This window comes from Dermacentor albipictus, chromosome 5 (assembly GCF_038994185.2).
Source record: "Dermacentor albipictus isolate Rhodes 1998 colony chromosome 5, USDA_Dalb.pri_finalv2, whole genome shotgun sequence".
Lineage (NCBI taxonomy): Eukaryota > Metazoa > Arthropoda > Arachnida > Ixodida > Ixodidae > Dermacentor > Dermacentor albipictus.
Genome location: NC_091825.1, coordinates 67,654,394 through 67,666,923, shown reverse-complemented (window position 1 = coordinate 67,666,923; position 12,530 = coordinate 67,654,394). Strand labels below are relative to the sequence as shown.

Below are 12,530 nucleotides of genomic sequence, written 5' to 3'. Positions count from 1 at the left end.
TTTCCGGAAAGTAGTCAGCAAGGGCCAATTCCAGCTTCCTTAAAAATATAAACAAAGTGTTGTACAGTTCACATCCACTTCGAATAAAAGTAGATATCTTCCATGTCTACAACTATTATAAAGTATGTAAGCAAATACTCTATCATCGGTGAGTATAATTATGAGTATATATTTTTAACTGTCGTACGGACGTCAGTTATAAAATCAGTCAAAATCGCTCTCGTTAGCTCTGGCCGTGCAACAGGTCGAGCATATCCGGCTCAACGGCCCATCCTTGTGTACGACCGCTCTTAGAGATCCCGTCTTCTCTGTTCCAGTACTCTTTAAATCGATTGTTGTAGTGGATAGTATGCGCTGCGAGTTATCCTCCTGAACACGAGATTAATCGCAGATGTGATTTCGCTATGATTTAGTGCGGCAATAATTCGCAGTAACAATCTCGCCTCGTTTTGTTCAACCGCGCGTTAAATGCTAAAAAAAAATCTAAAGGCTATCTCCGTAAATAGTCGACATACCGCAAAATTTCCATTTTAGAGCGTGCATAGTTAGCGAATAATAATCTGGAAAAGATGCCAGCATTAAGCGGTAATTAAGCCATGACAGATATTACAATGCGAAATTTGCCTTGAATATACAATAATGCAGTACGCACGTACCGATGCCAGTCCCGCTCTTTTCATCTGCACGACGTGCAGGGAGAGATTGTGTCGGCGTCCCATTGAGTCCATGTGGATGGTCCCGGTGAGTCCGGAAATACGTGTCTGCAGGAGAAACAGTAATGTGGGGGTAAGAAACAATTATAAATGGTTTGATTTATTTATTTATTTATTTATTTATTTATTTATTTATTTGCAAGCCCCGAAAGCTCCAGCGGGAGCATAATGGCAGGAAGAGGTATTTGTGATAAATTTACCCGTTGAAATATTACAAAGTAGAAAAGCAGCAAGCCCTTGGTAGGCATAATTAAAATGGCCTGAATCCAAGTTGTAACAAGCTGAAATTACATAATATTGATCGATGGCAAAATGCAGCAGGGAACAAATAACACAGTTTGGGACACCCGCAAAAAATAAAGACATATTGCTATATATGGTGAAACACCGCGAATTTATACAGTAGCTTTTTGAGGGGCAAGCACACGCTAAACAAGCAAGAACAGTAGCAATGAAAGTGCACTCGTATACAAATATCGCAGGTAATTCATGTCGAAACATTTTAAGATCAGAAATGAAAAGATTACAAGAAAAAAAAAACTCAGTGCCCTCCCCCTATGTGAAGAAGGATGACCAGCGAAGCTCTGTATGTGGTCCCTTTAATGGCGAACTGCACCTCTGCCGCCGATCAGCCCGGTATTGCACCATCTTCTGGATGGGCCCACACATAGAGAGTGCTTAACACCTGCTTCACCTCCGCCGCTGATGGGCCCGGTATTGCACTATCTTTGGGACCGGCCCAAGAGGCAGTGCTTAACACCTGTTTCACCTCCGCTGCGGGTGGGCCCGGTATTGCACTATCTTCGGGATCGGTCCACGTATCATCATCATCATCATCATCATCATCATCATCATCATCATCATCAGCCTGGTCACGCCCACTGCAGGGCAAAGGCCTCTCCCATATTTCTCCAACAACCCCGGTCATGTACTAATTGTGGCCATGCCGTCCCTGCAAACTTCTTAATCTCATCCGCCCACCTAACTTTCTGCCACCCCCTGCTACGCTTCCCTTCCCTTGGAATCCAGTCCGTAACCCTTAATGACCATCGGTTATCTTCCCTCCTCATTACATGTCCTGCCCATGCCCATTTCTTTTTCTTGATTTCAACTAAGATGTCATTAACTCGCGTTTGTTCCCTCACCCAATCTGCTCTTTTCTTATCCCCGTATATGCCCGGTCCACGTATAGGGAGTGCTTAACTCATGCTTCGCATCCGCCGCCGGTAAGCCTGGCATTGCACTCTTTTCGTGTTCGGCCCCACTTATTAAAACTTGTTGGTCTACGAGCGGACTCTATCAGCCAGATTCTAGCCGTAGACACCTTCGCTATATATACATTCCAAAGATGAAGTGTTTGGGTGGAAGCATGGAAATGAACGCATTCATTCGTCCCAAAATGCGCTTGAAGCAACAACGATTGCGCAAGCCGTGAGATGTTCGCAGAGGTTGCCAGACAGCGTGAGCAATCGGGTGCCAAGAGGAGGTTACTTTGTACAATGAGCCGAAAATAGCAATATTTCTCCACAGGATGTCGTAACAGTGATGATTTAGTGTTAGCCATATTGTTCTGACAGATGCAATCTCCAGCAATAATACGCGCTGCACGATTCTGAACGGTCGAATGGCCTTGATTAGGTAAGCCAGACTGAGTGACATGGATTGATATAAAATAAAATTGCTTTGAAAGGTTATAGCAACTTTAATACTTTTACAAGGAAGCCGTCCATCCTACAGGTTCCACATCGACTTTAGTGGCAGGAAAGATCCCCCGAAATAAATCAATAAGTAACAGCGCGGAGCTTATAGGAAATTGAATACAGCTTCTCTTATTGCTCACGCGCCTGGTTCTGAAATTTGCAGCGTGCGTTTTGCACAACACTTAAGATAGCAGTAAGCTGGCACTCAGGGGTCGGCGCCCGTTTCAGCGAACCTCAAATGCCCCCTACAATCTTTAACAATTTGCACAGCTGTTTCATACACTGTGAATGACAGCCACCCACTACCGTACACGTAGCGTGTGCCTATTCTTCTGGAGCTTCACCAGCAGAAACGACCCAAGGCCAAGAAGAAAATCAGTGTAACGGGTAAGAACACATGCCGCTATGAAACGGCCAGCTCTACACACTTCGTGACCGAAAGTGACCCAAACGCTCTGTCCTTGTGCTGAAGGCTGGAAATCCTCTGGAGGCGGCGTCATTTATAACATCTCCTTAACACTCTCGCTCCGGAGAAGCAGTGAGCTGAATATCTCTACACGCTTGCCAATGCCGCTCGGTAAATGGAAATCAGTTAAATGGTTTTTGCAACCGTCACTGGTGCAGCAGAGAGAAAGGCACTGAGGCGCCCACGCATGCATGACAGGCATATCCCGCGACGAGGAGGACATGGGGCGAATGCGCACGCAAAGCATAACCGTCTCACTCGCTGAAAGGAGACCGCACTGGTGCGCACATGCAGGCATCAAGGCCACACTGGTGCGCCGTGCGTAAAGAGGCGAGAGTGCGCGTATATGAAGGCTGACGCCTTTTAGCCGTTGCGGCCTCCTAGTATACTTGCAATGGTCGCGGGCGCATTTCAAACGTACGGGCGTTCGCCGTGGCCTTTGCGGCGTGACACGCACTGCTCCATCACAGAGTCCCAGTCGTAACAAGATGTACTTGTAAGCAATATGCATTGCCCACCAGCCATACGGAGTGTCACCATGAAAAGAAAAGCGCTTGCTGTAGTTACAAGCCGCCCTACACTTCATTAATTACGAACCATATATATATATATATGTATATATATATATATATATATATATATATATATATATATATATATATATATATATATATATATATATATATATATACATTGCTTTATATAAATGGCACAATTCTAATACTCGTACTGAATTACTCGAATACGAGGACTCAACCTGCGTGAGAAAGTGAAATGCCTGATCAATGGAGCAACAAATTTTCCCAACTAAAGTTTTTGATTGATTTATTTCGCGGCACATTGTAATTTGCAAATCCTAGTTGGTGAGCTTTCCAACGTTATTTACTTATACCAAAATATGTGCAGAGCGCCAGCTTCACCATATGTGCCGTCAAATTTGTGGGAAAAGTGATCTTTTGGTCCACCTGCTTTCTAAGGAACTTGCCGTTTCATGCACTGAAGCGTAAAAATAACAGGAACATCACCGCATCTCATGACCCACTTTCAAAATGATTATATTAAAACCAGTGACATCCTCATGGCGGTTCCGATACCTTCGCTTAGAGCCTATGCTGTTCACAGTTCCATTAACCTCGCCTCCTTGCGCTTTGATTTTCACTTCGTTACGAAGCAACTCGGCGAAGAACAAGTTTTCAAGAGAAACAATGCCGTAATCTACTGGAAATTTTCAAGAAGTACTGTTAACCTAACAATACCTGGCGTCCAGAGAAAAGCAGATACGTAACTGCCGGCTCTTAAACAACTACCTTACTTCTGAACCCGAAGAAAGGGGTTTAACTGACGGCCTCGATTTTTAAGTTGGTACAAATAATTTCTCCTGTATTGTCCTTGGTGTCTTTGTTTGTTGGCTTCTTATGATATGATTACCTTACTTCTATTCTATGAGAAGTATCGGTATCACACGCACATAAACACCAATGGCTCCGTCCTGCCGAAGAACTCTACCACAGCTATCATCATTCGAGCAAACGCTACCACTATTAGGTTGAGACCATCTCACTTGACAACGTCAACGGCAATAAAACTCGCAGCGCTTCGAGTTGCACTACAGTTTATGAATGACAAACCAATACACAAATGATCAATTTCATGCCACTCGAAGACTGCATTTAGTGTTTATAGTCAGCCTTGCTGCGCAGTTCGTATCAACAGCTGATACTTGAAATCACTGAGGCCATACATAACCTAACTGAGAAATGACATGAAATAATTTTTCAGTGGCTACCAAGTCACTGTGGTATATTAGGCAATGAACGTGCCGGTCAAGCTGCTCGTTCAGCTGATGTAGAAACCACCGCTTGTCCAACCCGCTGTCGAGAACAGATGCTGCAAGCATGCATGCTCCACCTACTGGCACGCCCATGTGTATGCACGCCCGTTTACACAACCTGGATCCAACCTTTAGCCGCCAACTTCCATTAAGACTTCCCCAGAGAGACGTAACCCTTTTGTGTAGGCTATGCTTGGGCATCGTGTTTACTAGTGCCTAAGCGTTGCGCATAGGGATCGCCGACATCACGGCATGTGGCAATTGCGGTGATACGGAATCAGTTCGTCATGTTCTTTTGCTAATGCCCGCAATACAGTGTGCATAGACAATCGCTTTCCGTCATACTCAACGAGTTGGACGACCAGCCCCTGTTGGAAGAAATAATTTTGAAACATCGCATCAGAAGGTCGTGCAAGCCCTACTGCGCTACTTGCGATAGGCGAGCCTGTGTGAAAGCCTGTGATTGCAACGAATTTTCTCTTACCGGTTTTTCTTTTATTTTCTTCTTTTTTATTGTTCCTGTTTTTTTCTTCTTGCTCTGTGTCTTCTTTTTAACGCCGAAGTCCCCCACTCCAGTACAACTCGCCTCTGGTTAACCTCCCTGCCTTCCTTTTCTCTTTCTCTCTCTCTTTCTCTCAAAAACAACGGCGTCCTGTTTAACGCCACCACAAATACTTACTGCAGGAAACGTTGCACTAATCTGCTAGGCACTAATGGGTACATAACCCACCAGTGCAGTCAAACAGCACAGTAAGGACACAAGTGGCAAACAGGCATGTCAGGTTTTTGGCAAATACCCCTACGTGCTCCATAATTATTCTGTATATCCCAGTGAACTTTCTTCTCCTCCCATTTTAACACGCTCAAGGATTCCACCTTCTCTTTCCTGCACCTGGGAGCGGGGCCCTAAGCTACGGGCACAGCTGGTGGCTTAGATAAGATGCGTCAGTAAGTTTAGTCGAATAGCCCTCGCACCAAAATCAGATATCCAGCACAACTCCGACAGCGGGAACTTGGTTGAGAAATCACTTGGTTAACTTAGTTAAGAAATAGGTTTTCACTCATTGCCCATCAACATCGCTATTTGCTTGGGATGGTACTTATAATGACGCGTCAAGCTGCCTAGGGAACTGCGCTCGATGTTGCGTAGCCGGACAACCTAGCCTCCTGCCTTCAATGGTCACGTGAGAATGAAAAACGCAATCACTGATAAGGGTTTGCGCTAGGTAACCCTAGCATCAGCGAAATGCCAAACAAAAATTACTACGGCGAAATGAAGGTCACCGTATCGCAGATCGCACGCAGCATATGCCCTCCGCTTACGCTTTCATTTCCGATGGATTCCGTCTGTTGTTATCCAGTTGTCAACCTGTAGTACTATGCATCCTCGTCACGCATAGTCTAAGCCATATTACGTACAGGTGCCTTGTATGCACTGTTTATTTACCCCACAAGATTAGTCGCTGTTAACACTGAATCGCCAAAACCACTGAAAAAAAATATATCAGTGCGCCTCATGCATTTCTTGAGCTATCGTTGTCGACTACGCATTCCTACTGTTTTCATCGATTTGGTAATTATATGACCATTACCTGCTTGTTTTAAGCGCGCATGGTAATAAAGAAGTTAAGAAATTGCTTTTACACTGGGGCTTGAAAAGCATACACTGCGTCGTAGTGTGTGTCTGCAATCCACGAATTTCTTAAATCATTAAGCATACCATGTTCAGGCAGAAGGTTAGACAGCGTTGAAACCATCAATTGGAGATCACAGTACGCAAAACCGAGACAATCATGACAATACTAGGATAGTTACTTGATATTTCTTGTCATTCTCGCATGCCCATAGTATGATGATAAACAGCACATTTGCCTCAGTTCCGGAGTCTAACAAAATGGATTCGTGTCAATCAGTCTTCAACAAGTTCTTATTTTCTTCAACACGACAACTGTACATAAACAAAAAACTGTGGTGGTGGCCCTTATTTACAAATGTTCACGAATTGCTGATGAAACACAAATTAGGCATTCTTTTCCTATTTTCTCCTAGTGCAGCTTTCGAATAAATGGTCTCGCTCTTGTTCCCGTGCGCTGTAGGACTTGCAACGCTAACCTTTTCTTCTATTATATGTTCCATAATTGTAGGTCCATCCGAAAATGTGCTGCAAACTGTTTCAACCAGACTTGCTTCAATTTGCAGGTTGATGAATCTTCAGTCTAGTTGAAGATAGATGGTTGTGTAGCGATGCCTTTTGGCCCTAAGTGCCGGCAATGAGAAGGCAATGAATGAGAGGGCCGTTATGGGAGTCAATCACGTACTACAGAGAGAAGATTTATTTAGGAAAACACTTACGAAGCAGGAAGGTTGGCCTTACGAAAACCTTTGAGAGGCATCCTGCGCTGATCCCGTCACGCAAGGTCCTGCTGTAGCGCTGGCCCATTGATTTTTCTTGTGTGACAGTTCGACACACTGAATGAAGCCATGAGTCGTGTGCTACCTCCTGCTTCTCTTCGGTAACGCAGATGGTCATTTAAAGACAGATTGGTTACTGCCAATGCAGGAGATATGCGGAAAGATTGAATGACGCTTCGTGAATACGCATAGGCAATCGTTGCCGCTACATCTTAGTCATAATTCACTACGAGGATTTCAGCGTGAACATAAGTAAATAAGGACATGCCAAAATAAAATGGAACCATGTTGCTCAATGTGTGCTTTGAATATTCATCCCAACGCAATGTCTTTCACACTGAGCTAGTGGATATCTCTCACACCAAGGTTTCTAACGTTGGAATCTTAAGTATTCTGAGCTTATAAAACGTGCAAACAGAGCAACAAAGAAGAACGGAGACTAGACAAAAGAGCTTTCGTGTGGTGTCGTCTGCACCCTTGTTCCTTAAGAAGTTGGGCTGGTGTTTAAGGTAGGCCAACCATAGCCCAATGGCGCACCCTTTTGCTATTATGTGGCATATGTGAAAAAAGGGGCGGAAGGAGCACTAATTTAAAATTTTCTGTGTTTACTGCTTCCTCTGAAATCATTAAGTTAATGCCGGGCACAAGCCGCCTCCTGTAAGGGCAAAAGAAAAAGAAAAAAATTAAAACCTATCCTCTGTAGGATGCCCTGCCGTTTATGGTATTAAAGGTCCTGTGACATGCTTTATCCATGAGTCCACCTTTCTAGGGTTCGTAGCATTGCACACCTGTTTAACTGCGTCGACGAATGCTTGCGACTGTGGCCTTGGTCGTGATGCTTGCAGCCCCGGGCAGCGGACGCTGGGTGGCCGAGCAAGCGTGCGTTCAGTAGCCAGCCTCTGGACGGCTCGAACTAGGAGGTCCAGAGCGTCTTGAGTCAACGCTGCGTCTGTCTGGATGGAAGCAGCAGCGGCTAATATTATGAACTTCAATGCGAGAAAATTTACGCGCGAAAGCGGTGGCGATATACGGTATATGCAAGTAAACTGCGCTGGATTACACTGCACCACTTTGAGGTCCCGGATCCATACTCTAAACCGCATTCCCCACATCGCAAATCGCTGTGCAGGAGCTCACTCGACCTACGTGCGGCTTTTTCGAGGAGCAAATTACAACTCACGTTCATCCCGAGCAGACCACTGTTTGTTAGTTGCACTATGTATATGTGTATAGCTTTATGTACATATACATATGCATACACACGTACATGCTCTTCTAACCTCTCCCTGCCCCTCTCTACCTCTACAACGTGACTGGCTTCCGTGCTTCACACAAACACACAAGACTCACACACAATTTTTTTTTCATTTTTTGAGCTCCTAATGCTAACGAAATGCTATTGCTGCACTAAACGCCAGGAATAACGCACTAACACGGACAAATATTACCACAATGAAGCAATAAAAAATTTCCACCTACTGAAGCTATTTATTCTGCTGCTTGTGATTAGGATTTTCAATCATTGCATAAACGCGTGGAGACATATTCTCGCTTCTGCAGGGAAGTGACGGTGAGCACAAGCCGCTTTAAAAGCCATGAATGGAATTGCCATTCTTCTCTTATTAAAAGAAATATCATGCATAATTTCTACATCACAAACAGGTATCAAGACTGCTGTTTATGGTGAGGCATTAGAGCATTCGACAGCAAGCTAATTTTGTTCCAGTCTATCAATTCTGCAACACACGTGTTATATGAGCAGGTACTTAACTCATGAACGGTATATCATGTTCTAAAAAAAATACAAGTTCCTTTGTGAAAACATGCTTGGTCAGTCTCAGTGCAATAAGCAGAAAGAGCTCCTTTCAATAATTATGACCTCGAGACAGAAGCTGCTTCGATTTTTACACTGTGTCGTAAAACCCAAGAAAGTCAGCAAATACGTAGAAGGATGTAGAAATAGGATGAAGTTAACGCCAATAGTTTTTATTTCCAGACCTCAAGGGAATAAAGCAACATACATGCTTGGTATTCCTATGTCACTTAACTTAGCAAAATGCATTTGCGTTGCATGAGTGCTAATTGTGTATATTTGCTAATTAACATTATGGAGAAGCAAAAGCTAAAACTATCTCACCCGTATAGGCTTCCTAGAGGCCCTTTGTCCGATGAACATCGAGTGGACACCGCCGCGAGCGTAAGCATCTCGCACTGCTGCAATGTCGGGCTCCCAGAGTTGTTTCTTTACCAGCACAAAACCGCTGAGGTTCATCCCCGAGTTCTGGAAATCCGACAGGTCCACCGTGTGCAAATCCTGTGTAGAAAGATTTCGAGCCACTGTATTGCAGAGTAACTGCATAGGAATGTCCATTGTGAGAATTCTTTTAACCCAATGCACTGTGTTGTGTAGCACGGTTGCTTCGAAATAGATATATTTCTCCATACTTGTAAATTGAAAAAGCCAGTGACATCTACTGATGGCTAATTTTTTTTAGGGAGAAGGAGGAGTTGTCCAACCTCAAAACGTGCGAAATACGTAAGCAGTCTTGATGTTGGCGATCTCCACGCGCTCTCGAGGAGAACCTCTCATGTCTTGAAATTAAATGCCCATGAAACAAAAATGTTTTCTCTTACTGTCAGGCTTTTTTTCTCTTGCCTAAATAACTTAAGAAATTCACTAAAACTTATTCAGTAAGCCATATAAATTTTAACTATGTAGCGCAATGCTCTGAATGACGGATATTGTTTAGTTCATGCGGCATTTACTCAAAGTCCACAAAGAACTTACTTTTTTGCATTATATATAACGCGTAAAGAGGTAATCACTTTCTGTGACGCTTGTTTTCTTGCGCTCTTAGTGAACTTGTATAAACAACATCGAGAACATCCTTCAATTGGAGCACATGACAAGTGTATTTCAAGTTATAAACAATACTGCACAAATCACATGAGTTGATAAGTGTCATAATTCTGCGCGCATAAAATGCTTCATTGTATAGGTTTTTACGATTTGATTTCCGTTGATCAATCGTTTACTAGAGCTCGATGACTGTTCATTGACTTGTGAGCGATCCGGAACCATTTTGCATTTTCGGTACAGCAGTATGTACAAAAACGAAAACAAGAAAGCATTCTATATCATGATATGTAAGTTGCGTACAGAATTCGACTAGTTGCCGTTCTTCTTTCAGGAGTGCCTCAAATAAAGCGCACGGCCGTAATACTGGCATGCCATTGATCATAGAAAATTAGTTGTTCGTAAACCCACCAGGTAAATACGTGTTATAAAGGGCAGAAACAGGGATGAGATGCCTCAGAAAGGCTGGCCAACGTATCGATAGGAGGACCTATCTTCGTCAAAGGTGGCCTCATCATCCTCGGCGTGTTAGTTTTAAAGGGTTACTGCAGTGACGTCATGTGTGGTTTTTGTTGGTGGCGGCTGGATGTAAAGGGAAATACTGAAAAGAAATGAGCGTTGTCGTTTGATGTCTCTGGGCGCGAAAACGCAAAAGAAATAAACAGCATGACTAGGTGGGGGGGGAAGGGGGCTGGTGCTGGGGGAGCGAGAGGTTTGGGAGTCTGCATGGTGTCCCAGTTGGTGTGCGTTTGTCGTTTTGGACGAGCTGGTCAACAGGGCAGACTGCCAGTAACAAAAACAAAATACATAAGCAGAAAGAATCACTTCATTAGCGTAACGGCAACGCGTCGGGTAATTTTGAATGTGTTAAGATGGCGACACGGAGTCTGGGGGCAATGTATCGGGACAATCTGGGCAGTGGAACAAATTTCATATCGTCCTCTGTGTGGTTACTATGCGGACTTCGAACATGTCCTGTGGGGCTGTGCCTCTGCCGGTCCCCCTTTCACTCAAGAGGAAATGAAGAAGCTGACTAGGGCCCACGATCAGACCTCTCAAACCCTGGCAGTCCAGAGGGCTCGCGACAGAGCCGTCAGGTTCCACCTGATGGTCCCCGAGTGGGCCTAGCCAGGTGGCGTGGCGTTTGCTTACGTCTATAGTGGACAAAATAAAGTTGTTTCACTCACTCACTCACTCACTCACTCACTCACTCACTCACTCACTCACTCACTCACTCACTCACTCACTCACTCACTCACTCACTCACTCACTCACTCACTCACTCACTCACTCACTCACTCACTCACTCACTCACTCACTCACTCACTCACTCACTCACTCACTCACTCACTCACTCACTCACTCACTCACTCACTCACTCACTCACTCACTCACTCACTCACTCCCTGCATAGACAAGGCCCACACATACCTACGATACATAGACGACATATCTATGATAAGGGGACAAGTCAGGACAGTCAAGATAAATTCGTAGCATCCCTAAATTATTTTCACCCTACAATAATATTCACATCGGAATCTATAACTGAGCGCATAAAGTTGCGGGACACAACAATATATATTGATTATGGCACACTAAGGACAACGTTCTACATGAAACCTTTTGATAAACAACAATGCCTGGAATATACAAGCCGCTATCCCAGACATTGAAAACAAGGCATCTCTAAACGGCAATCCACCCGGCTGCGTCACATTTGCGTGCAAAACTATGACTACATAGATAGACTCGATCCCCTTACAGAAACTATGTCAAACAGGAACCAATCGAACACTGCCATTCAAGAACCTACAGCGATGCCACCAAACTTGACCTATGCGAATTCCTCAAGCCCCGCCCCAGAGCCATAAAAACAACAACGCCCCATCTTAGTATTCAATTTTCCAGGGCGCTCCCAAACGTGAACAACACCTTCAGTAAATACTAGGCAATTCTCATCAGCAACGAGAAACGTGATAAGATGTTCCCGACCCGCCCTGAGTAGCCTACAGATGCAATACTAACTTCAAGGACATTCTTGTGCATGCTAAATTAAGGAGAAAGATAAAAGGACAGTAACTTCGGCCATCCCAGGCTCTCCAGATGCAAACATATTCAATCTATAACTATAGTAGAAAGTATAGCGTCGTATTACCTTGAGAAGGCAATTGTGTGTTTTACGTGTACGTCAAGCTACGTAGTTTACTGTCTATAATTTAGGCTGGACAACAAAATCATACGCAACTCAACGTACATCGCGCAGATACAAAATACAATTTACCTAAAACAGTAGCCTGCCACTTCATTACATATCTCCATATATCCGATAAAGCAAAGCTCTACATGCTACAAACAAGTTTCACCTCACGAGAGGAAATATGCAGAATCATACCTGATACGCAAGTTTGAATGCCTACACCCGGCGGAGATAAATTTGGTACGAGGCAACTTAGAATTGCTAAAGGCTGTAGCTTGAAACTGAAACTCTCATATCATTAACAAAGGCACAAAACACCTTAATGTCACCAGCTAACCTCAATTATCCAGC

The 12,530-nt window shown here is 44.1% G+C and overlaps 1 protein-coding gene across 1 annotated transcript in view; it reads right to left on the bottom strand.

The window, feature by feature from the left end:
* The window catches only part of LOC135896403 (glutamate receptor ionotropic, kainate 2-like), a 157,737-nt gene that overhangs the window by 23,845 nt on the left and 121,362 nt on the right, over window positions 1–12,530 (bottom strand). Inside the window, exons 6-8 of the mRNA XM_070539612.1 lie at window positions 9,260–9,436; window positions 7,911–8,075; window positions 657–761 (exon numbers count right to left, since the gene is read on the bottom strand). Coding sequence (XP_070395713.1) covers window positions 657–761; window positions 7,911–8,075; window positions 9,260–9,436 — 447 coding nt within the window. The remainder of the gene's footprint in view (window positions 1–656; window positions 762–7,910; window positions 8,076–9,259; window positions 9,437–12,530) is intronic.